This window comes from Gavia stellata, chromosome Z, assembly GCF_030936135.1.
Source record: "Gavia stellata isolate bGavSte3 chromosome Z, bGavSte3.hap2, whole genome shotgun sequence".
Lineage (NCBI taxonomy): Eukaryota > Metazoa > Chordata > Aves > Gaviiformes > Gaviidae > Gavia > Gavia stellata.
The window spans coordinates 55,451,679-55,478,345 of record NC_082637.1 but is presented as its reverse complement, the minus strand read 5'-3'; the positions used below and the strand labels follow the sequence as shown (position 1 = coordinate 55,478,345).

At 40.3% G+C, this 26,667-nt stretch overlaps 1 protein-coding gene across 2 annotated transcripts in view; it reads left to right on the top strand.

The window, feature by feature from the left end:
* Window positions 1-26,667, top strand: part of ZNF462 (zinc finger protein 462) — a 52,359-nt gene that overhangs the window by 7,754 nt on the left and 17,938 nt on the right. For both annotated transcript variants that reach the window (XM_059833894.1, XM_059833893.1), the window contains exons 4-7: window positions 1,398-1,501; window positions 4,551-4,669; window positions 8,870-9,061; window positions 24,982-25,246. In XM_059833894.1, the coding sequence (XP_059689877.1) occupies window positions 1,398-1,501; window positions 4,551-4,669; window positions 8,870-9,061; window positions 24,982-25,246 (680 nt within the window). The remainder of the gene's footprint in view (window positions 1-1,397; window positions 1,502-4,550; window positions 4,670-8,869; window positions 9,062-24,981; window positions 25,247-26,667) is intronic.

The window sequence follows — 26,667 nt, the reverse complement described above, 5'->3', positions numbered from 1 at the left end:
AAGAAGAAGAAGCGTGCACATGGAAATGTGTGAAGTTGCTTGTGGTACACCTTTCCATATGAAATTTGCACACTGGCTCCAAACAAAACATTCAATGGCCAGCTGAGCCAGTGGTCCCAAGCAGGTGATTAGGTGTAAATGTGTTGTTCCTTTCTCCCTGTGAAAGGGGATGCCTTCTAGGACACCTCCAAGGATAGACCACGCTCCACAGCCCGATTTCCAGGATATCGGCAGGGGTAGTGAATGTGCAACAGGCTGTGGGAACTAGCTGTGTATTCCTCCTCATGCTGCAGTGAGCTCTTGGCAAAGACTCCTGCTGACTGACTAAGGGTGCTTCTTTCGTGACATCGTTTGCTTGTTGTGAGAAAGCCAAGTCCTTCATAGCCTAACTCATGCTACCTGAAAGAGCTTTCATTGCCCTACCACTGACCTTCCTTTACCTTACCTGGTACTACTGACAGATTCAGATGCTTCCCTCCTAACAGACCATGTCCTCTTCTCCTTGCTTCTCAAGTGAAGTTTATGTAGGGTCAATGCGTTCTTTTGAGTAAACAGAAATTTTGCAGCAGGGAACAAAAGCTGAAATCCATGTCTGAAAGAATGTGATGGAAATACTCTTACAGGTTATTAAAGTTGCTGCAAAAATGCATGCTCTGGTTAGAAAAGGGAAAGGAAAGGAAAGAAAGTTAGGAAAGGGAATTAAAAAAATACTTTTTGCTTTTTATTTTTAAAGGGAATTCTAGGGTCTTAGGGTACTGGCTTCTTTCTTGTGAATTTGACCCTGATGGACAAAGTCTAATGCAGACTAGTCTACTGTATTAGTCTGTGGAGTAGCTACACTGTAAGCTAGAGCAAAGTGAACTAAAATGAACTTGCTCTATACCTTACTAATGTTTATCTGATCAAGTTTAGAAGATTGATGTCAAGACTACTGAAAGACAGTTGATTCAGTTTCTTGTCTATTTGCATTATCTGACACAAATTTGATCAAGGAGTGAGATTCATTTTTTACATATTCATGTATGTATATAATAGCTATAATTATGTTTTTCCCTCCAAAGAGTAGGCCCTTTTTTCAGAAAGCCATTGATGTGGAGTTTGTGTAGGGATATATTCAGAAAAATAATGCAGTGGGAAGCCTAGACATTATAAATGAACACATGGGAAAGACTGAGGGGCAGAAGGGAGAAAGAATTGATGGCTTTGGGGGGGTATGTGTTTTTTAGCAGGAAGCTGAAGATTCTTCAAACACAACTTTGATGGAGGGTTGTGAGGGAGCCAAAGACCCTGGCATTGTGGAATTTACAGAAGCTGAATCTGGAGCATCATTGGAAGATGAAACCAGGCCTGGGGGCTACTACTGCAGCCAGTGTGACCGGGTTTTGATGTCTATGCAGGGTCTGCGATCTCACGAGAGGAGTCACTTGGCTCTGGCCATGTTTACCCGGGAAGACAAGTACAGCTGCCAGTATTGCTCCTTTGTCTCTGCTTTCAGACACAAGTAAGTTGTGGCTTTTATTTTTGTTTTCAAAAGAAGCGCAAATTAGCACAAAACTGTTTTGTAGGTTGACACTGAAGAAGAGCGTGCTCAACTGGATCTTGAGCAACACTTTTCTCAGCATTTAGGTATTTTCCATTCTGCAAAATCTTTGGCCATTATGAGTGGCTGTTTATAAAAGGTCATATCTTTATATCTTTTTGAATATATTTAAGCCCTTTTTTTTGCATGTAGGGGAAAAGCATGCAAGAAAAAGAATAAGACTGCTTTCCTATAGCAGGCAAACAGTGAAGCCCACCACTTATGCAGCCTTGTCAAATGCATGAGACTTAACAAGCCAATAAAGGAGAGAAAAGTATTTTCCTTGTTAATCTTTCATCTGTAAGGAACTTCTGCTGCATGTAACTACCTTGTTTATAAATACTACAACTCTTTGATGATTCAGTTTTCATTTCTAATGTTAAATAACTGTCGTAAACTTACCTTAAATTAATTTTTTTTCTTTTTTTAACTATAGTATGCAATTTCAGTCTACAAGTATTTCAAGTTCACACCAGTGTGGTATACTAGTGACTCCCTCAGCCTGTTTCCTTGTCTGATGTAGCATGTGAAAAATACATAGTCATCATTAGTAGTCATGTTTCTTATGATTTGTTTCCCTAAGGTTGACCTTGCTTAAGCTGGGTAGTTTTTACAATTATTTTCATCATAGTCATATATATGGCATGCCCCCCAAAAATGGGGTTTGTGGGATATGTTTCCACTGGCATCTTGGACTGACTCACAGGTACATCTTTTCTCTAATTTCTGGGGAGAGAGCTGTTTATTTACCATTTTAACAAAAGAAGAGAGATCAAGGTGCTCATTTGATGTAGGCATTCATAGAACTGTCAGTAGCACTCTTAAATTTGGTGAAGATGTCACTGTTTTGCAATCAAATGCATGTGGGAGAGAAAGTATAATAAAAAGCATTTTTTAACTCCTTATGTTAAAAAGCAAGATTTCTGCTATTGTCACAGCATTGCAAATTGATGCCACAGCTTCGTCTGCCTTATTGAAAAGGTCCATGGGATTGAGCAGCCAACAGTAAGAAAGGGACTGAGGGAAGGATGGGTACTGCTGGGTGTATCCCGCCCTGCTTTGGCAAGGCAACGCCCCTACCTCACACAGCTTACAGAACCTGCTGTTTGCCTAGTAAACGGGTTTGTTTCCAAAATCAGACTTGTGTTGACTTTGGTCTCTAGTCACTCTGTTTCCTACCTAGGAAGTGAATAAAGTTGTGTCCTACAAGTAGAAGGATGGGTAAGTCAGAAAGTGGTGGATGGCAGGGAAGAACTCTACAGGTATCACCTAACTTGATAAATAGGTGTTGTCACTGTTGTTGAAGTTGTCTCCTTCATCTTTTATTTTTGTTTCTGATACGATTACTCTCTTGGGAGATAAAGTCTGTGAAAGAAACCAAATCAAATGTTTTAACAGCCCACCGTTCTCCCAAATCTGACCAAAACTTAAAAACCTGCCTTGGGAAGAATTTTGCTGGCAAAGTATGTGGTTGCGAATATAGTTTTAATTATTACTGTGTAGAATACCTTAAGGTATATATTTACAATAGCTTGATATGCATTATATACATCTTTGGCAGTCTACTTTAATTGTTAAGTAAACTCATTCCCTGTCAGCTATTGAAAACAGGTTTTGTTCTATGAAGTATTCACTGCAAGTGTTTAGTGTTTTGCTCATTTAGGACTTTTCTCCCATTTCTCTGGAAAAGCTGTACATTTTGTCTTGCCACAAACTCCATCCCTGATTTTTGTTAAAATGTATTTGTATGAAGTGGCCCTGAGAGGAGACAGAAGTCCATTTTTTATTTTTTTGCTGACATCAGATCTTTGAATGCACAGACTACAGTGTTAGCTCTCGTAAACAGGGATTTTCTGGCTCAAGCTCTTGTCAGTGTGGGACTAAAGATCCTGTGACAATCTTGAGTAGAGTGAGAGGGCTGGAACAACTGCCACTTGATCTACATGTTGATATTCAGTAAAAAAAAGAACAGAACAATTTAGGAAAAATGAAAGGAAATACACCTTAAATACATCTAGAATACAGGTGGCAGTTGGGGGGTAGTTTTGGCAGATTGCCACTCCTCCAGTGAGCTGTATCTGCCCTGTTGTTGTTCCATCACCAGGCATAAGATGACTCAAACCAAGCCTAGATCACAGAGCATGAATGTGTCCTGCAGAGCTTTGCAGCACTCACTCAGATAGAATGAATTTGATCTTCTGTTAGAAAATGTGGAAAACGTCCTTTTTTTCATTCCAAATTTTACTGAGCTGTTACATGAAACTGTGAAGAGAGAGCAGGTTCTGATCATGCTCCAGTATTCAGGCTGTCGGTAGCTTCCAGTTTCCCTGAAGAAAGTAGAGGCTGGTCTTTGCCACCCTTCTTCTCTTGTTGAGCTTCATGCAGAATCTCCCACACTGTTACTTCTGAAACTGCTGCCTTTTAATCCTGGAACTCATCAACTGCAGCCTGCTGGCACCCTCCCCAGAGTAGGATCTCTAATCTGCTTTTGCTGCTCTAACCAAAAGAAGGCTTTCTCAGTAAAGCTGGTCAAAAATACTTTTTTTATTTTTCCCCTTCATCAACAGGACAAAAGGGGGCATATTTTCACAAAAATGTTTGCCAGGAGAAAAATCCTGTAATGATAATTTTACTGTTCTTGTCTGTTTCTTGTTTCTTCAATTGGTCCTTTAAGTCTGGATCAGGTATAATTTAATTTATACTAGTCTTGCCCTATAATTTTATTTAAGTGGCTTGCTTTCTGCATAACAGAATTGGTGTCAGCTCTTCTCCTTTTCCTCAGATTAGATTCTATTTTATTCTGTAAGCATATCTATTGAATTTTAAGAGAGAGTGTGAGAAAGGATAGTTGAGCCTGGTCTACCCCTTATGTAATTTATTATTGCTGTTAAGTGTTTTGCTTTGCGTCTGAAGGAATAGTTGAATTTATTTACTCTTTTGTGTTTCCCCTTTCTGTCTTTCTCTTTTCAAGTCTGGATCGTCATATGCAGACCCATCATGGACACCATAAGCCGTTCCGTTGCAAACTGTGCCCATTCAAGTCCTCTTATAATAGCCGCCTGAAAACTCATATACTCAAAGCTCATGCTGGTAAGTTTTCTCTCTCAGTTTTGCAGTGCAGCAGCTGAAATGGCCCATCTATTCTTGTTGCTGATCAGAGATGCTGGTTTGAACCATGTGTTTTTTCACCAAATTTGGGTAAGATATTCAAAGGCAAGTCAGGATTGGCCAGCCTACGCACCTTTTGGAATCAGTGAGAATTTGGATGATGTTTTTGGAAGGACAAGAATTTAAAACAGTGATGAGTACTTCAAGAACTTCTTCCTTTTCTTCTCTTTTCTTTTATATGAGTGATTCTTATTATTTCTGCTTGTTTCCAAGAGAATTTAATCAGTCTGCTTATACCATTGGTGTCTTAATGGATTGGTAGAGAGCTTTGCTCCACTGTGTTTATATTTATGTTTGTGCTTTAGGTGACTCTGGGAAAAGGATTGTGGATTGCACCTTGGTTTTTGTAGAGTCTTCGCTGGCTTTCATGTTAAAACCAAACACTACAAACTTTGGGAGTCAGGTCTGTGTGCAGCAGACTGAGAATGACACGATCCCATTATAGTACATGGAAATTTGTCTTGCAAATCTCTGTACTGCAGTATGGAATCAGTACAAGAAAGCAAGCAGACATGCTTCTGATGAACAGGAATTGGGAAGGTGATGTATCATGCAGGATAGGTCACCTCAAAGTGTTGCACCTTTGATTATTAAAAAGTGCAAGTCTCAGGATTTCCTCATCTTTATTCCTTGGCCCTAGACCCTTGGCACAGTCAGGCATCATGCACTGAAATGTTATCAGAAGATTGGAGTCAAAAACTGGCTCCATTGGTTACAGTTGCACCTTTGTGGTTACAAGGACAAAAAATCAGCGCTCAGACCACAGTCAGAACATGTGCTCTGATGCAAGTAACAGAATATTGACCAATCTAAAAAAATGGCAAATTAGCCCAGTTGTTAAAAACTTGTAAGTAGAAATTCCTGGAGCAGATGACAAAAGGGCTAGAAGTATGTTCCTTTCTTTATTATTTGTTTACACTGTATCATATACTCAGGTTGGGGTGGAGGAGGAAGATGGGAAAATGGGGAGAAAAGGCAGGAGGAATTTATAGCTGTCTGCTGATTTAAAAAAAAGAAAAGGTAATTTTCACAATTGTTTGAAAGGCACTTTTCGTCTACAAAAATGTAGGAGGGATTGATGGTCACTTGTACCTCGTTTCCTGTATTGATTTCGGATTTCATAGAGCTTGTGCCAGGACCCTTTTCTGAACTTGGATGGGTATTGTGGATTAGCTTAACTTGTGCCAACCTCCTGTTGTGTGGGACCATGGCTTTCTGTCCCTTCTACGAAATCGAACTATATGCAGCGGTTCCAGTTTGCAGACTCCCACATCCTGTGCAGAGGTGACATGGTTCTTTATCTTCACCAACCATAAAATAGTATTTTCTTTATGCTATTGTATTGTTGGGCTACTTTGTGTTACCTAGTTCGAACTTGCCAGATTCTTAGAGCCAAAGTTAGCAAGCAACTAATATTTACTTCCCACACTTCTTCATGTAAGTCATTGATTTATTTATTATGACTTCATGCTCTTGATTAGTGGACATTCCTTGAAGGACCATTGTTTGCATTATACAAGAATACAATTTCATGGTTGCCTAGATAGTGCTTGCACAATGACTTGTGTAATAGGGTTTCCAAAGGCTTATGATCTGTTTCTGCCTCAGTCCATTTCTACCAAATGAATATTCACATCACAGAAAAATTGTTCGTATGTTTTTCAGTCAGAGCTTTGCTTTGTTGTGTTTTGAGTCAATTGTTCAGACATATATACCACTGAATAAACATGTTATGAAGACTTTTCTTCAGACTCCCCAGTTTTTCAATAACACAGTGGTTCTCTGAACCTCTCTTTTGTTACCATTTTTTTTGTCTCTTGTCAATCCTCTCATTATCAGTTTATTTAGAAGTGGAAACTTCAATCACTGTGAATTTTTCTGAAGCCTCCTGGAGATCTTTAAAATTCAGTAAAATCCTGACTGCTGAAGTCTTTTACTCAGTCTGCCTCTCCCTCATTTTCTGGGGATGGGTCAAAATTCAGTGGACTATAAAATGCATTCTTGCCTAACAGCTGGTATCAGTCAGTGTTTTTGGCATTTGTTTTTCATCCAGTATGTGCCATCTCCTTTGGCATGGAGCAGAACAGTTCACAGTATCTCTAAATGGGCTGTCTGTTGTTTTCATCTGAACTTCACCTGTTCTTTTTTTTTGCTTATAGTTTTTTGAGGGGCCTTTGTTAGCATTTTCTAGTGTCCTTGCTTCATTAGTAATGGCACCGGATGCACTGCATGCACAAATGGATGATTGTAAGATCACTGTAAGAGTATTGGCCCTGCTCAGTTTCTACGTAATCTGAAACATAATGTTTTGAGTACGTAGCGGGTGTTGAGACCCACTACATAAATTTTTAGATTTATTTATTTGTATGTGTAGTAATATAATCATTTTATGAAATGCAAAACTAGCAGTCCAAAAAGTGCAGAAGGCTTCTGTTAAGACAAACTCTAGCCTTTCCTCTGCAATCAAACACATCCTTTCATGCTGATGTCCACCTGAACTGTTATGGCTGAATAGTGGGTATATTTATTAGTTGTATCTAGACAGCTTAATATGTAATTGTTGTCTATTTGCTTTAATGTCTTGTGGTGCTTTTAAGTTAATGGTCGGTGCCTACTGTTGTCCAGGAATCTCTTATACTGACAAACCATGAAGGTCTATATCTAACTGGTATCTTATACTTTGGAGTTTCTTTTATCCTTATATTATCCTGTTCCACTGAGCAACTTGTTGCACATGCTATACACAAAATGTTTTCTTTCTATTTGTAAAAAGGTAATATATAACTATTATAATACGCAGGTGAGGAATGCCATTTGAAAAAATGTGGGACAATTTCTTGTTTCACCATATCAGACTCTTAAGTGATCTGTTCTTTTTCAGATGTACCAAGAGAGGCTTTTTAAGAGTTTCTATTTTGTCCCCATAATTAGCATAACTTTTCTGGAAGAGGGGGGCGGGAGTTATTTTTATGTAGGGTGGTTGCTAATCTTTTCAGGTGTGCTTGCTCTGACTTGCTGCAATACATGTGTTTTCACATTCTCTTTTGGTTCATTTACTTCTGGTGCTGGAAACAATGCTGTTTGAGAACCATGTTTGCTAAATTTGTTGAGAGATGGAAAACATGTTCTGCTTCGTTCATTACCAGAACTCTTGTTCTTCTGTTACTATTCATGAATATTTCACTCCTATATTAGTTTTGGCAGTGTATGTACAACTCACATGTGGCCAGTGTTACTCTTGTACATGGAAGTGGCACTTCCAAAACAATAACTTGGCACCTGTATAATATCACATTGTTTGTGTTGGGACGGTTTCACTTTGTGTTCCAATTGCCTCCATGCTTAATGCAAAACAAATCTTGTCTCAGGATTTGTTTCCCCTTGTTTGCTGTCTCGGAATGTATTCAAAACGAAATTCACTACTGTTCATTACTTCTGTTCTTTCACTTCTTTTAGTGCTTTTTCATACCACACTTTCACATAGCCTTGCAGATATGCACTGTTCTTAGTATTGCCATGTTCACTTCTTGCAGTAAACCAATCTTGACTTGGTTACCAGTTTTATGAAGATTACTCCTGCCTAATGGCAGGTTTTTCATAAAGAAAATGCGACCTTCCCCAAATGTAAATTCTCTCCCCCCACCCTGTTTTTTTTTTGAGGGACCTTTGTTAGCATTTTGCCGTGTCCTTCTTGCTTCATAAATAATGACACTGGATGTGCTGCATGCAGAAACAGATGACTTCATCCTCTCTAGTTGCTGTGCTCCTTAAGAAATTTGGAAGGGCTATAGTTAAGTGACTCCATTTTCATCCCAGAGTCTGTTTTCTTCTCATACCATGCAACACAGGCATGCTAAGAGTCTGGTCTCTGTTTTTTGGCATCGGTCACTTTACAAGGATCTGCAGTTGTCAGAAAGCGATACTTTGGTCCAAAGCAGGCGTCTGTACCCGCAGACTCCCGACTGCTCCAACAAGGAGACGTGCATAGCTTGTTCTCTTTGGGATCAGTCTTTCGCTGAAGAGTCCATGGGAATTTTACTGCCGAGTTCAGTAAAAGAAGTATGGGGGCCCCATTTTGTTTCTTTTGTGAGCTGATGACTTGCCTGTATTTCGCTCACCCAGGTGAACATGCCTACAAATGTTCCTCCTGCTCATTTTCCACCATGACAATCAGCCAGCTGAAAGAGCACTCCTTGAAAGTGCATGGGAAAGCACTGACACTACCAAGACCCCGCATTGTCAACCTTGCAGCCTCACACGCCCACCACACCTCCAAGAACCACACTCCTGCTGAAGAAGTGGAGGACTCTAATGGTAAGAGGTGCCTCAGAGCAAGAATTTAATTGTCTAAGGTGCCACTCAGTATTTTTATTACAAAAAAAATTACAGCAGGCAGCTTGCCCAAAAAGCAGCTTCATCTGATCATTAAGAAAACCAGAAGTTACGTCAAAAACAAGAGTAAACGTGGTGTTGTAGGAAGTGATCTGCTTCAGATCCTCACCAGTTCATACTACATTAACTTGTCCTGTCACCAGCTGACTTTGGAATATATCAGTGCTGGCTTTACTTCTTAGCAGAGATATAAATTGTAGAAAAATTTCCAAGGCAAAGCTTCTATTGATAGCCAGTGGGAAAGGGATCATCTAATTCCATCCATGCTCCTGAAAAACACCCCTTTATCTTGTTAGAGCACTTCAGTGAAACTACATGATTAAGCTTAAAATGTGAACCTGTAATGATACTAAAAGTAATTATTCTTCCTGTCCTTGCTACAGAGGACACCAAAAGTACCTTCAGATGTTAAGCTGCATCAGCAGCAAGGAGAATCTGAGAACCATTTTCCGTGCTTTCTTTGAAAGCTGTTAATCCCCTTGTGCGGGAGGAGTATGCAGAAGATATTTGGAAAGCAGCAGAGGAAGGGACATTGTAAGCAGAGAAAATGCAGACTAATAGAAGAGGTGGTGTGTGGTATCACAGCGAGTGTTAAGGCGTTTTAAGTGGTAGCTTATGAGGCATGGTTTTGGGTGTCACTTCCTGCAATTAAGGAAAGAGCTGGTCTTTGGGAAAAAAAATCTTAATTCCTGGAAGAGTTGCATTGACATGGGAGGAGACTATAGGTGACTACAAGTAAAAGGTTCAGACCTGCAGATGTTCAAGGAACTGGGATGGATTAGAAGAGTGAAAAAATACCTTTTTTCCGGAAGTTTGAGAGGCTCTTAGGGTTTTTTGTTGCTGCTGTTTTGCTTGGGTTATTGGCGAACTAAGGATGGGAGGTAAATATTATCAGTAATCATTTTGTAGCATTTTTGGTCTCCCATCTTCCCTTATTTCCTTTCTCACCAGAAAAAAGTGTGAAATGAGAAAGAGTGAAAGATAGGAAATAAGTTCAGAAAATGATGGAAAGGAATTTAAAGAAAAAAGTAATCAACATAGAAATACTTTATTGAAGAAAAAGAGATGTGAATTTTATTTTTGTGGTTCAGCAAGTCACTTCCAGGGTCAGAATCAGAATCTTATAAAAATATTTTGACCAGCCGCTCTCAGACTACCTTTTGTCAAAGGGTTGTCTGGAACAGTGCAATGAAGACTCACTAACTGAGCCTTTATTTTTGCTAATGCTAGCTTAAACTAATCCAACAAGCAGAGTACATCTTGTGATGTATTCTGCTGCTTTTTTATTGCTTTTTTAAAAAAAATGTTCCATTACTGACACTAGAAGTGCAGAATAATTTTGGTGGCTGTCCTAGTCTTTCCTGTGTGTTAGCAATCTTTTGGCAGCAATGGGGTGTTGAGAGATACAGAAGGACAATATTTGAATTTGGGAAGGATGGTTCATTTACTCCTTTTTTTGCTTATACCAGGAGCTTGAAGTCATGATTAGTGAAGTTAAAATTTGAGTGCAGATCTCTGTAGAAGATAATTTTACAGCCTTTAGGTACTCTTCCTAAAAATACATAAAATGATGACTCTCTTAACAAAAGCATTTCATGAGGTTGACTCTGTTACCTAGAACTGTATTGCAGCCTGACACCAAGACAGAATTTGTCCCAATTAACTTGATCATCTTTACAGGGTTAATGGTTAAGTCACTTTGACAATAATAGAAGCCACCCACTGGGGACCTAGTCAGATGAGAACAGGTGTTATAATAATAGTGTTAATATTTTCAGCATTGCTTGAGGAAGCAATAGCTTGGAAGGAATAGCTTGTTTTAAGTAATTTTTTTACATTACGAAGTTGGCTGCAGATCAAGTTAATGATGGCTGCTCTTAAGACATCATTTATTTTTTGGTTTTAGAAGGGAGTAAATCAATGTCTCTGTGGCCTAGGCTTGCAAGTTGCAGGTGATATGTGGGGGTAGGTAAAAGACTGGTCCCAATAATAGGAAATGCAGGTCTCTGTGACAGTTATTATGTCCAGCTGGAGCCAATATTAAGTGGGGCTCACATGGTGTAGTGTAGTTGGATTTTGCCTGTGTTAGTGTGTATAAATAACCTGCAATACGGGCTGTGATCGAGTTAATTCACTGGGGATGCAAAATTGAATTGGGACTGGGGTGAAAGGCAGACAAAAGGTTGCCTCACATTATTATGAACTTGTTTTGTAGGTTGGTAGGTATTCAGCAGGCTAGTATAATTGAAATGGTTGCAGAAAGGGTCTGTTCTTGTCTGTGGATGAATATTGTATTTGGAACAGGAAATAGAGCAGGATGGCTTCGGGAGATTTGAGGAGCCAGCAGAACTCATCTTGCCAATTGTTAAACCCTGTAAAAATTGAGAAAAAGGAAAAGGGTACTGAATTGTAATAGCAGAGTGCATGTCTGAATAGAACCGTTCTGGGACAACAGCCCAGTGGAACTTCTGCTGATGCTTTTTTTTTCCTGCAGAAATTGTTCCCTGAGGGGCCTTTCTTAGAACATTTCTTTTGTTCTTTTGGATTGATCCATTCATTAAAAGATGTGAATATATTTAAATTTCTGTGACTCATCTGTTTTAGGTCTGTGTTGGTAGCAGCAAGCATATCTGAAGTGTTCAACTGTATATCCTGGAGGTGTTTTGGGTGCTTGATATACTTTTCATGGAAGTGAAGTTTAAGTGGAGTAGGCCCAGCCCTGGAAACTACATTGTCATGAGAAACCCTATCAACCACTTTAGTGCTTGTATGCCTCTCTCAGGACAGTACAGTAAGAAGGTGGTTGTGTCAGTCTCAGTAAGTCAGCAGAGAAGGCTTTCTTACAGAGACATGATTGGAAGATGCTGCTTTTTGTATCCTACCTCTCTTTGCATGTTGGGCAATATTTTGATAGGTAAGGAACCTGTCTTCATTGTATCCTAATCTAACTAGAGGTAAAGCGCTCAGGGTTTTTTTGGGGGTGGGGTGATGATGTTTTGTTTTGAGGGTGTTTTTCTTACAAACAGACACAAAAAAACAGCAAATGTTGATCAACAGTGCAATCTCTCTGTTTTGCATAGCATAGCGGCACTGAATGGTTTGTGGTGTCCAACTCTTGTTGAAATTATAAGGTTGCTATTGTGGTAAAATGTTCTTTTGAGCTCCCGATAGTTTACGGGTATTTTTCCTCTTGCAAGAAAGAAATGGTGGTGTTTGACTGTTCATTTGCATTTGTGTGGTTGGCTTTTTTGTTTGTTTGGACTTACTTATTTATTTGCCCTTTACACTGAAATTTGGCTTAACACTTTTGAGAAATGATACGGTAAAAATTCAGTGTAAATTGCAATACTACAGACTGCTAGGAGGATTGGGTGAATCCCCTAACAAGACCTGTTTCCGTGTTCTTTCACAGTCTTTTTGAGAATCAGAACTTACATTCATGTTAATCTCTGCCTAGAAGGGTTGTATGGATTTATTGATGATACTGTCATCTGATGGGGCAGTACGTGTCACAGATAAGGGTTTCCAGTATTGCACTGTGCAGGGTCAGCTCTCCTCCTGTTGATTTGAGTGCAAGGCAATGGAATCCCAGAATCTGCATTGTCAAGGCACAACATTAGAAGACTACCGTCACTTTCAGTAAGGAAGAGTTGGAAGCAAGGCAGAGACACAAAAATTGTGTGACTGAGCACTAGAAAACAGGAATAGGAACAATAGCAACAGATGTTATCTGCAAAGGGATCGTTGGCTAAGGAGAAAGCACATGGCAACAGATGCTGCTTGTATAAGCAGTGGTGTTATGTGTGTTTGCTTGTATTCAAGGGCCGTGGAGGTGGTGGACTGCCTTCCTCTTATAAACTGGAGAAATCCATGAGTGCAACCTATTGTCATAAAACCCATAAAGCAGAATGACTCAATAGATTGACAAATATTTTCATGTTACGACTTCACCCTCAGCAAAAGCTTCTTGGGAGCATGTAAAATACTTGCCCTAAATTGCCCTGGCTAGTACTACTGCTTTTTGAGTATCTCCTTATTTTATGAAAATAACCCCTTTGGCCTAACTCCGTTGTAGAGCAAAGTACTACTCTTCATTCATACAGCTGGCAGATGTGGAGCCTCATAAATTTGTTTGTATCATAACTGTGTGCACTGATTCAAAATAACAGTTTTTTAATTTTACTGATTAAGAATATTGAATTGTCAAAATAGAACAGTGAAATGCAAGTGATAGATTAAAGAGACCTGGATGTGGCTTGTAGTGTCTTTTCAGTCGTGCTGCTATTGTACAAGATCATTCCTTTGTAGTGGTAACCAGTTCTTGAAATGTAGAAAGCAGCACACTTTGTGTGTGCCCTCAAAGCTCAATAATTACGCTTTTCACTGTTGTGCAAACCAAACAGGATCTGTCATTAATACCAGCGCACATCACAAAACACATGCAGGGTCAGGACTAGAAGATTTTTTGAGTTTCTCAGTACATGGTATGTCAACATCTTGATTAAATTTAGTTACTTGCAGCAGCAGATGCGTTGAAAACTGCTAAGTTAAACACCCAGTGCCCTGTTCCAGCTTTTTCTGAACTTTAGCCTTTGCCAGCGGAAGAGAACTTTGCCTCATCTAGAGACTGAGATATAAATACATCTGCTTGCTTTGCCAGAGCTAGGCTGGGTACAAAACTGCTTGACTAAGTCCAGTTTCTGCGGCTGTTGTTTAAGAACTGTAAATCCCTTCCCATTTCTGTATGCTTCTTCAAAGTGGGTAATGCATAATCAGGATGTGTGTCTTCTATGCCACTTGACAGATGAAATCCTGAGGGATGCAGGGGGCCTTTAGCAGGTTTGCTAAAGCAATTTGATGTGCTACCAGAATGAGAGAACAGTGGGAAGCAAGGAGCCTTTTCAACAAAATTCTCTCAGCTGGTGTCAATGAGGCAGGATTGTTAAAGTGATCCACTCAGCCCTAGAACCACACATCTCCCTCTTCCTTCCACCTTTCAGAAGAGAGGCAAGCTTTCTATATGCTTAGGCATACTACCCCAATTTTTATTTTTGTTTTAATCCATACCATACTTTGTGGCTGACTTGTTTATTTCTATTTGTGTGCACTGTTCCTCTTGATAAGGGATATTTTTCTAACATTCCAATCAGGGCAGAAAGTTCCTAAGACTGTCCTCTTCACCTTTGGTGCTGTTTCTCTCTCATTGTTGCTACTGTGGCTTAGTGTTTTATGACTGCTGCTGTTTGGGCAAGACCTCAATGGTCAGAATCCTCACAGCCTGGAAACCTTGTATTGGAGCAGAATAGCCTTTTGTTTGTATTTAGTTTGGGATTTGGGTTTTTTTGGGGGCAGGGGTTTGGAACCCCCTTTTGAAGTTTGAGACTCTTATTTGACTGTTGTTTGACTGGGGAGGCAGAGAGCCGGTAGTGACTACAGGACAAATTCAGGCAAAGCTTCAATACCTAATGGCTTTAATTGCAAGGTGAGTTGGAAGGATAGCATCCATGTTAAGGATGCAAGATGGTGATCTGCATACTGCAGAACAGAAGATGCCTCTGCTTTTGTAGTTACTGTCAGGCCACAAAGAGCTATCTCCTTGTTCTGCCTGTTTCCCTGCTTTTGTGCTCCATAGGAATGATGCTGCATGCTCACTCTCAAGTATCAGATTAACCCTTCTTCCTTGCAGGCTGCTTTTTTTTCCCCACCTGTGTTCCTTCTTTCTCTAACCTAGAGCAAGTTTCTGATTTCCCCTCAGACTTTGCCTATCTTTCCTTCCCAGAGGTGCTGCCAGTGGCCACACTGCCTGCCAGTGCTTGTTAAAACTCTCTGGTACTTCTTGGTGTGTCTTACTTGTGGTCAGCGTTAAACTAATTATCAGATGGGAACTTTTCTCCTGCATCGTATTGGCAGGGACTGGTGGAACAAGTGCAGGGCTTGCTCACCTCCAAGTTTACTGAACAAACTCACTGTTTCAAGGACCAAGGGCACTGGGGATGGCCTTGTTCTCTGCAGCTCTCTTCCATTGTTGTATAGTTGTTTGGCTTTTGGCCTTTTCCTACAGCGTGTTAAGGATAGTTTTGTGGCTAGTGGAACAGAGGGAGATGTTTATTCTGCCTTTGGCTGTGCTCAGGGGGGTGTCAACTTGTTGTTCATTGTGCTCTTTTCTGGTCCTGAGCTTTTTGTGCTTGAACTGAATGGGTAAAGGCAAGACTGAGATCCAACGGAATGGAGACAGGAACTCATACAGCCAGGAGAAGGTTGCTGTCAGTCTTTGTATGGATTTGGCCAGCCTGCTACGTTGGGATTGATGTGATACTGAAAGACTTGCCTAGGGTAGAGAGAAGACAGAGTAAGTTGTTTGGGTGGATCAAGTAATAAATGAAGGAAGAAACATCTTCTGGATTCCTTCTGGGCAGACAAATGACCTGATTGCACCCACAGGGGAAAGAAAGAAGCATATCTAGACTCCTGTTTTTGTTTGTTTTTTTTTTTTTCCCTGAGGTTTTTGCTTTCCTTTGGCTCTGATTTTTATGTTCAGGATAGGGGACAAAGTGGTAGGTGACACTCTCTTAGCTGTCATGTACTACTGCTGTCCCCAGAGTTTCTGATCACTCTATACAGAGTAAAAAGGATGCTATTGCTGTGAAGGGATATGTGGTATGACTTGACCAATGCTGTGGAAGAGATTATTTCTGCAGGCTGTCGTTCCCACGTGTTAGCAGCCTTCTTGTGTAAGCTAACAGATACTCTCCCTGTCCCCTGAGACTCCAGTTATGGTCTATCGATCTAAAACCTGCTAGAGGGATTTGGTGCTTCACAGAGAGGTGAAACTCCTTTGCTCATTTTAGCTCTGTTGAAATGGACATAAGTTATCATCATATGTGTGATCTGTGCCCAGGTGGCCAAGAAGGCCAATGGCATCCTGGCCTGTACCAGAAATAGCGTGGCCAGCAGGAGTAGGGAGGTGATCGTGCCCCTGTACTCAGCACTGGTGAGGCCGCATCTCAAAGACTCTGTTCAGTTTTGTGCCCCTCACTACAAGAAGGACATTGAGGTGCTGGAGCGTGTCCAGAGAAGGGCGACGAAGCTGGTGAGGGGTCTGGAGCACAAGTCTTATGAGGAGCGGCTGAGGGAGCTGGGGTTGTTTAGCCTGGAGAAGAGGAGGCTGAGGGGAGACCTCATCACTCTCTACAACTACCTGAAAGGAGGTTGCAGAGAGGTGGGTGTTGGCCTCTTCTCCCAAGTGATGAGTGACAGGACTAGAGGAAATGGCCTCAAGTTGCGCCAGGAGAGGTTCAGGCTGGATATTAGGAAAAATTTCTTAACTGAGAGAATGGTGAAACACTGGAATAATCTGCCCAGGGGAGTGGTGGAGTCACCATCCCTGGAGGTGTGAGGTGTTCAAGGAACGTGTGGACAAGGCATTGTGGGACATGGTTTAATGGGTATGGTGGTGTTGGGTTTATGGTTAGACTTGATGATCTTACAGGTCTTTTCCAACCTTAGTGATTCTGTGATCATAGTTGACAACCGAAAGTTTGACTTTTAAGTAGCTCGTTTTATTTCTTCTCTAAGGGACGTTGTTACTACATTTCACTACCAATGCTTGAAAATACTGCCCAAAGTGATCTGAGCTCATAGCAGGTGATAGAGGGTGAGGCCTTTCTGCTGGCAATAATAATAATGTCATGGTTTATGCTGGAGGTCTTTAGAACAAATTACAAGTTCCTGAGCTCTATGATTAGAATGGATCCTCAGTACCCATATATTGTCACTGTAATTTTAGGGCCAGTTTTAAAGCAGAATGCAAAAATGGAGCAGTTGATAAAGCTGGATTTCTTTCCCCTCTTCATTTCAAGCTTAGAGGCAAGTGAGCATTTATGTGACAGCCGCATGTGTGTCTGTGGCTGTGTGTTTGTATAATACAAATACTTAAAGGGCCAGAGCAATAGAGAAGGAAATGTGGAGTGCTCCTGAAAAATATCTAATGAATTGCCCTGAAAAATGAGAAGGAAGTCATGGAACATAATAGCATGAGGATGGTTTGGTTACCAGTGCCAAAAAAAAAATGCTTGGTAGACTATTGCCTAAGTAAAGAATCAATCAAAATAGGAAATCTTTGTAAATTCAGAAAAGAACCCGTTACCAGTCCTTTTGGCAGATTGGCTGAATTAGCATCTTGCTAAAGCTATTTCCAGATCTGTTTGTGTTCCTGTCTCCTGTAAGTGCACTTCCACTTATGAGGTTTGAGTTTAGCTCAACAGAATAAGGAATAGCTAGGCAACATTTTATTTTATGCATTTTATGGAAATAGGTAAGCACATGGAGGTCCCAGTGTTTGCATGTAGCAGAAGTATTGGTTTTAAGTGCCACCCTGCATTTAGACAACGGAGTTTTATTCCTTGAATAACAAATGAGAAGAATACAGGGTTGAAACATGGCCAACAGTTTGAACTGTTCACCCAGTATAAGCCAGTGGCAGCAGATTTTCAGCCTGCAATGTTCTTTAAAGAGAAGGCAGTGGATAAACAGAGGTGAAATAACACAAATGCCACAGCAAGGGAAACACGATGCACTCCCCATACATCATCTCTGTGTTGTAAGTGAAAATGGCAATGGGCAAAGCAACTGGTGGGTTTAGAAAGCTGTAGTGGCTCGGCACTGGTGTTGCAAAGGTTGCAAGTGGGAGAGCAGCTACTGAAAGCCTAGTTTATAATGAGAGGGTTGTGTGCAGCCTAAGTGTGGCTACTAAGTGGCGAAGTCACCTGAAGAACTGCAGGAAAGTTAAATTGAGCTGAAGCCAGGTAAGAAATTCTGTTGTGGGGAGGACAGATGAAAAGAAGGGATAACTAGAAATTAAATGTCTATATGATGAAGAGTTTGCTGACACCTAAAACTGATCCTTCCAAATCATAGCATTAGCAGAGCAGGGTAATGATCCAGGCAATGTTCATGACCGTGTTGTGCCTGTCTTAAAAGCTAATGCTAATAGGAATTCCTAGTAATGTTGGATACTCAAAAAGATGAGGGCATGGGAAGCACTTGGGCTGATCCTTCTCTTCTGATGGAAATAATGTTGTATAATTTATTTCATCAACTACGTTACTCCTTCCTAAGTCTTACACAATTCCTATTGCATTCCTTTGCATCATCTTACACAGAGTATTACAGCTGCTATCTCTTTGATCTCAACTATGAAACTCCACGATTCTTCAGTAGGCAGCAGTATGAGACTCTCTGTGTAAAGGAATTCAGATGATAAAATTATTTATTATTTTCTTCTTCTTAGATGAAATATATGTCCCTTTGAAATTATTTTGATATTAGCACAAGAAGCTGTGTAGTGTATATCCTGTCTCAGATCCATTCAGAGATAAGGGTGGACGTAACTCAAAAGGGAATTCAAAGTTATAAGGAAACATGGATCTAGTTTCTCACCTCTTTTGAATAAACAAGATTGCATGGTCTAAGTATCTTTCTGGTTGCCCTCTTCTGAGCCTTAGATGTATATGTAATATCTTTCTCACAAAAGCTGGTTCGAAATGATCCAAAAGGTGGCCTTTACAGATAATGCTGAAATAAATTCCTCCAAGGTTTTTGGTGGGTTGTTTTTTGTCTTGTGTGTAAACCCTTTAAATGGCGATTTTATTCCAGGGCTTTATTTGCTTTCCTCTGTGATTACTCTTCTCTTTTGTCTTCTGGAGTGTGCGAACAAGGTCACAAAGTTTGTTTCCATTACATGTCATTCACAACATCCTAGCCATGTAAAGGTTCTTTAGCAGAAATCAGAATCTAGGCAGAGGAGTAGGTTCATATTCTATTTTTAAACATGCAATGAATAAAACTTCCTTGTACTGTGTAGTTCCCTAAGCTTCTTCATGAATGTTTTGTTGCATCCCTGTGAATCTTAGCCTCTTCTATTTTCCCCTCCCCTCAGCTTAATTTATTGCCAGCACATTTCACTCTCCCACATATTCTTCCTTCCAGGTCAGTGCTGCATGGCATAAAGTGAACAAATGTGTGTAGTCTTGACAATCTTTGTATGACACCCTGTTTTGCCACCTTCCCACTTTTCAAGCTGTCACCATTCATGACTATATGCTATGCTACCACTCAGTGAGCTGGTAATTCTGAGTCCCATTTGAAACATAATTTGAGAAGGGATTATGTTTCTGAATATCATAAGCCCCACTCTTAGCCTTACCTTATGCCTTTTAAAGTAATAATTACTGTTAGTTCAATCGTCCATGCTTTTGGCCATGTATTTTGTGTTTGCTGGTATTTTTTTGATGTAGTATTGCATCTTGGTTTGGTTTCACAAATATGTTTCTATACAGAGGAAACCATTTGTCTGCTGCTTTTCTTAATTCGTGGAATTTTTCTGTCATTCTTCATAGAAATCTTCTCTTTATGTGAATGAATTCAGAGAAAATTAAATAGCATTCCAAATATTTTCCTTTTAGTCTCTTTAGGACTTTTTCTCACAGATCCATAATCTCCTAGGCCTGTATTGTTACTACATTCCCTTTTTCACCCCAAAGCATTTTTAAGCATTTTTTGTTATTTATACATTCTCTTTGTTTGTTTATTTTCTCAGGAGCCAAACATCTCCTTGCCCAGTTTCATTTGTTGTACAAATGCTGATCACTTTTGACTTTGGTTAATGTTTCAGTGTGGATGTACCAGGAAAGCATGGTGCCTTCATTTATATCTCCCATTGCCTCCTTCTGGTCATTGAGCTGTTCAATTATTAGTAGTTTGCAAATGCCATAACTCACTTTACAGTGTACTCAAAACAGTTGCTTTTCATGAACAGTGTTTTTCCCTCCGTCCCTATCCTTCATTGTGCAGGCATGCAAATGCTTGTATTAGATGTGTCTAGTTCCATTCACCCTAAGAGGATGAAGCAATGGGTTGATTTCTTTCCTTTAATGGGTGCTTTTTCCTCTGGTTTCTCAGCTTCTGCTTAGTGTCTCTTACTTAGACATGTCCCATCATATTTCTGATCTATTGTTTGGTTTAGGTGTCTTGTTTTAGTGCGTTTTGCTGTTGCGTATGTGTTCGCTGATAGCTCTGAAAATACCTACAAATAACTAAAACATCATTTAATTTCTGAGTAAATTTATGTATCCAGATCAGAATCTCTTAGTTGTTTTTTTTCTTACGAAAAACTTGGGATCTTTTCAGCTTTTATGTATCTGAAATATGTTGTATGCTGCAGAGGATCCATGAAAACTTGGATTTTCATTTTGCTTCTGTGGTGGGTTTTCATTGTATGTTTTTCCCCAGTGTATGATCCCAGGGTATGCAGGTGTGTATCAAGCTGCATTTTCATGCTTGCATTGCATTGCATTATAGTGGAGACTGTGAATGCTCTTTTGGATGAGGTAGTAACTTCCAGTATTATTGACAAACTCATTGGTTCCAGTCTTTGTGTCTGTACTCTGAATAAAATTTTTGGGGTGACAACATCATTTACCAGGCATTTAAGAGTTTTAGGCACTCTGGAAATGCTGTCTCTCTTCACCCCGTGCAGAGACACTGTGAGACTTACTTACGCATTATTACCGGCACGCAGTAGTAATTTAGATACAGCTGTCTTGATGGGGCACCATGTGGACAGTCATTTCTACTGCTTTCCTTTCAACTAGTCATTTCCACATTTGGATATGAGAATGCTGTTGTATACCGAGGGTAGATCTGTGGTCTTTTAGATCCATTGGTGCTGGCAGGGATTACACTACTTGCTAGCCGTGTTATTCTTCCTGTGCAGGTAGTCTGTAGCTAGATGTGATGTGTGAAATCTCAAAATTGAGATTTGCAGTAACGCTGCTGTTCGTCCATTTTTGACTGCATCAATTACTGTTCATTTTTTTCTCTTGGCATGATTATAGGTGTCCTTCCTTTTACGTGAGACCATCCCATGCTGTTACCTTGCTTTTGGAGTTGCACGGTGAAGTCCTTCCATTCATTTTGGATAAAATTACTTTTAAAAATGGATCTTGGTGTTTTTGGTGTGGGCTTTTTTTGTTTGTTTGATTGTTTTGAATCAGTGAGGGCTAAGTATTCCGTTTTGTTTCCTTGCATTGCATATATGAACATGCTTTATTTTCTTGTGCTGCCTTGAGGCTGCTCAAAGGAAAAAATGACATTTTTTTTCCTTAACATGTAATTGGTACTTCCTAGTCTTTCATTTTTCTTCATGTTCTTCCTCTTCATGTTTTCTCTTTGTATTCATGTGTTATATTACTTAATACAAATTATCTTAACTCTTCCTTTTGCTTATTTTAATGTCTTTCTTCTGCTTTCTGACTTGGATGTAGGCTTCTAAGACCATTTTACTTTTTTCAGACATGGATGGCTAGACCCTCTTCCTGCTCCAGTCTAAGGCTGTTAACACTTTCCCGGAGTGCCCCCAACCCTTTGTGCTTGGGGTGCAGGAAAAAGACTGAAGTGGAACTCGCATTGTGTACAGCCACGACTCAGTTGTTGGTCAGTTCTGAGGGAAAAGCTCATTCATTTTCCACTCTTACATCCAGGCATTCTGTTGTTGCAGCAACACCGCCAAAAGGTGCCCAGCACTTCGGTGCACAGCAGCTCTAGGCTTGTGTAAATGCTAAGGCATACCTGGTCAACATCTTAAGTCAGCCTAGCACTGAAATACAGGCAGAGCCGTTTGGAATGCCAGCCCGCTCTTCCAGCAGGAATAGAGGACGTGCCCATGCCCAGACGTGCCCTGCCAGTTTAAGGCAGTGCTCTTGCTCCTTGGCTGTGGATTTGCCTCCCTAGTCCTTCTCTCAGGTACTGCTTTTGAAAAATAAATAAAAAAATCCAAAACCTCAGCCCCATCATCTGTTTCTTATTTGCTGGCAGTTCATTCTGTGCTGTGTGCTGAAATGCATGGTTGGAAGCAAACTCAAGTCACTTGCTATCTTTCCACTGCCTTCACTGGTTTTGGAGTGGGCATGAAAAATTGTGATTCACTGAAGTTGGTGGAAAATCTCCTATGCCTTTAGTTGGCTTTGGACTCTGTCAGAAGTGTTCCTGGTGGGGCTGGGTTGCACCTGCATGCTAGGATAGCTGTCTGGCAAGCTGATTCTCAGAAACCAACAGAAGCCCTATACACATGTGTTAACCCTAGGTGGTTTTCTTCAGGAAGTGCTAAATCTTGCACTCCACAAGGATTACAAAATAATGGAAGTATTTGGCAAGGGAAAATTAGAAGAATGCAAAAGCAGAACTAGGGACATGCATGCTACCATTGTTTAAGTGTAAGACTTTCCGTATACGCTCTTCAGATGGCTTTTTTTCTGTAAATATCATAACTATCTTAATTGTAACGGAGCAATATACTAAAAAATTTAAGGTGGCCTGCGTGAATCCGAGCTGAAGGAAAGTAAGAATTCGAATATTAAAGGTAGAACTTGCTTTTGGCTATTCCTGATGACAAGGAAAGCTACTTTGTGTGTTTTTTTTTTCTGTGGGAATAGACATGCAGCTATCTACTTTTGCAGTTTTCAAACACGAGATTCCACACAAGTATGTAAATATCCGAATGATTCAAAAGCTGGAATAATAGATGATAAGGGAAGTAAAAACATCTGAAGTATAGTAGATCTTCCAAACAACAACAAAACTCTTGTAACTTTCTTAGCAGTGGGTATCACTGAGGCTTTGGCTAGGAACCTTGATGATGTGATGGAAATCTTTGATCCCTTCTTCCTGAGGAAGGGACCAGTAAGCTACAAACTAGACTTTAATCAGTACCCTAGAAGTAATTTGACTAGTACACATACAAAAAGAACTGTTTTCAGTGCTATGAACTTTTTTTAGGCTGTCGTATTCTTGTCGGGAAATCTAACTGTTTTGAGCTTTAAGAAGCATTGAACCCAGACACCAGGCTGCAGATACACAAGTCAGCAAATCTGCTCTGAACCATGCATCATTTTGGGCCTGAAGGACTTGTTCAAAAAGAGGATGAGCGCACAGTTGCTGCATTTGAGGGAGAAGAGATTTTTGCAGAGGTTTGCAGCTCCTCAGGCCTGTCCTGTGCCAAAGTAAAGGAAGTGGGGAGCCTGTTTCAAACACAAGGAAAAGAAAGCCTTGGTATTTGAACAGGTGGAGCTCACGGTGAGCCCTCGTGGTGCACAAACTTCCTGTGGAAGTGGTGGAAACAAGAGATGATAAATGCTGCATTGTAATCCAGCTTCATTTCATGAGGCTTGGATAGGAAAACCAAAAAGTATTTCATTAATTTTACCGGAATATTTCATGTTTCTGCCTTTGTCTTTGCTGTACACCTGATGATGAAGCCGGGGGAGCCCAAAGACATTTCTCTCCTGCTTGTGTTTTGTTTGTCTGTTTGGGTTTTTTTGTTGTTGTTAGTTTGTTTTTCATTTCTCTGACATGTATAATGCCCTTCTTTGGTACTGAGAAAAGAAAGCAAGCATTTTACTCTTTTGAAGACAGGTGGAGAAGTCCCCACACTGAGTGCTGTATAGGCCTGTTTGCCTTTTGTTTCTCCATACTAATTGGTTGGAATGGATGGTGTTCGGTTCCCACAAGTATGTCTATTAGAGAATTCCTACATATCCAGCCTCAGGGAATTAAGCTTTGGAAAATGAAGTACCCATCAAAGCAGGAGGTTGCTGGTACAGTTTGTATCCCAACTTCCGCTGCGCCCCTGCTGCGTCCCCGCCCGCCCCCCGCTTCCCCCCCTCCCCTTCTTCCAGAAAGCTTAAGAAAAAAGCCTTTTGTCGTCTTTTCAGGAAAGTTACACTGAAATTCATCTGTGCTTTATTCATCTGCTTTCATTTGTGCCATTCATGGGCAGCTGTGGATTATATAGGACAAAGCAGATGAATTCCTAACCTCCACATTCAAGCAGTGTGTTGGGAAAAGTTCAACACCACCCTCCTACCCGCCTTTTTTTTTTGGTCCAACTAAAGGATTATAGATTTCAGTTTCAGTACTGAGACATCTCTGGACTGTGTTTCTCCACTTGTCATTAAAATGGTGTGACAGAGTTCTGCTGGGTTGTAGAAGAGATGCGTCTATACAGACATATCTATATAAAGAGATCTCTTTCTTAGTATAGCAAAACTTAGCAGCTTCTAAGGAAATGTGATTTAGAAGTTTGCTTTACTGGAATTTATGATTAAATATCTTTTTGTCCAATGATGACTTCATTTCAAACATCATCAGCTGGGAGAACTTGAATTTAACTTTTGTGAAGACTGCTTCAAATGTGACAAAGTAAAATTGTATCATTTTGCTAAAGTTAACTTTTGATGTGAGTTTCTTAAATAGCTCCATGAATGAGTAGGGAAGAGTATCCATTTATTTTTCCTTTTTTTTTTTTCCTTCTTTGTTTTTTTCCCCACCCCCCCTTGTTTTAGATAAGACTATGTACATGTATCCTGTGCCAGATCTTCATCTGGTACAAACTGGCATTTGAGAGGATCCGGTCTGATTTATGCACCAAACACATAAACACTTGGCAGGATGATTAATGTGCTTTACCTTCACAAAGCAAAAGTGTCTTAAAAACAGACTTCTTTTAGACTACTTTTATTTTAAATCTGTCACTTCATTCCTCCCCAAATCAGATCTAAAAAGCATAATTTATACTGATCACCTTTTAAATTGTAGAATTCACATTAGATTAGATTAAGAAGTGGTGCACCTCTTTTTCTAATCCCTTCAGAAAGCTGTCGGCAGATTTCATAACTAACATCTTGATCGACCCCTACTAAAAGCCAGTAGGTGGCTGGAGCCGGCCTCAAACCTTTTTACATTTGTTGATCCACCTGGAATAACAACTTCCCTCTGTTTCTCTACAGACTCCTCATACTCTGAGCCTCCTGATGTTCAGCAGCAGTTGAACCACTACCAGTCTGCAGCTTTGGCCAGGAACAACAACAACATCAGCCCAGTCCCACTTTCCGGGAGTGCTGCAGGAATGGAAAAAACGGAAGCCATCCTTAACTGTGAATTTTGTGAATTCTCCTCGGGTTACATACAGAGCATTCGGCGTCACTACCGTGACAAGCACGGAGGGAAAAAACTCTTCAAGTGCAAAGATTGCTCCTTTTATACGGGCTTTAAGTAAGTACTGTGCAAAACAGATAAACTGAGCTCATAAGGGTTTTTTTAGCACTTGAAAAGACTTCTGAGGTCTTTGAGAGCTGGCTGTAGCTAACAGAAACATGGCCACTGCTGACCAGGGAAAGGAACATAGGAAATGCCATGCCAGATCACAGCAGCACCCATGTAATCCATTTTCCTCTCTCCTGCAACAGCTGGTACCATCTGCTGCAGATGAAATCACAGTAAGTCCTTGCAGTAGGTTTTACTTGCTGGAGGAAATGGTACAGGTAGTACTTCTTCCTCAGCATAGGCAATTAGAGGGCTATCCTTATCGTCAAGTGTGAAAATTTTCTCTACAAAACTAAGGTCATTTCCTGGTGCAGCCAGCTTGAAACATGGGACAATCAAGTGTTCTAGGAAGACAGGAGAATTTATATCACCTTTCTGAAGAAACCTCTCTTGTAATTTTATTTCTCCCACCGTCTATCTAGCTTAAATGCAAAGCATTCTCTAGCATATCTGATAGCATATAGAGACATTTCAGAAAATCCAATTAGATGTGCAAAATTTAAAAACTCGGTGCTGTGTATGTTTGTGTGTGTGTGTTTTTAGCTGCTGTTCCATAAGGGAAAAAAAAGGCCTATGTACCTGTGCTGTTCATCATTTCCTTCTGATATGCTGGACCCTCAAACATAACACCCTCAGCTGACATTTGAGGTCTCAAACTTGTTAAGTTCTTAGGAGACTGGTGGCAGTAAGCAGTATGACTGGATAAAGGGGAGGAGTTCTGTTGAAGAAAATGTTGATCACAAAGCTGAGAAAATCCACCCAAGAGCAACCTCTAGTTACATGTCTCTAGCCTCTGTTGCTTCGTCCCCTTCCTGCCTCTGTGATAAAATTCGTTGCTTGTGCTTTATATGCTGATTGCTATCTGTCTTGAAGATTACCAGCAATTGCCAGGTCCGTTCAATCTGTTGGTACCTTGCAAGCACCATTTTCTTCTACCTAGATGAAATGAATCATCTTAAATCAAGCAGCATTTAAACACGTTCATAGTTGCATAAGAGTGTTCTTTCGTGTGGTGTCTCAAACATTCAGGGATTAAGTCTTGCTTATTTTAGAAGCACATTATGTTTTCTGCCTTCAAAAAAAAAGGGGGGGCAGGGGGCAAAAAAACCGCATACCAATCCCTTCTTCAACTCACCGTAGAAACTTATATGCATGAAAGCACTCACTGAAGTTGATAGAAATACACCAGTAGAATTCAGTGATCACTGGATGAGGCCCAAAGCCAGTTGTGTTAGTAAGTTACTTTGTGCTCAAGCTAATAGTCTTGAGAAACTTCAAAGAGACTTCTAACTCTAGTTCAATGTGGCAAGCTCCTTAGCTTTTGCAAGCTTTACCACTGCTTTAGGAAGTGCCCCAAGTTTACAGACACC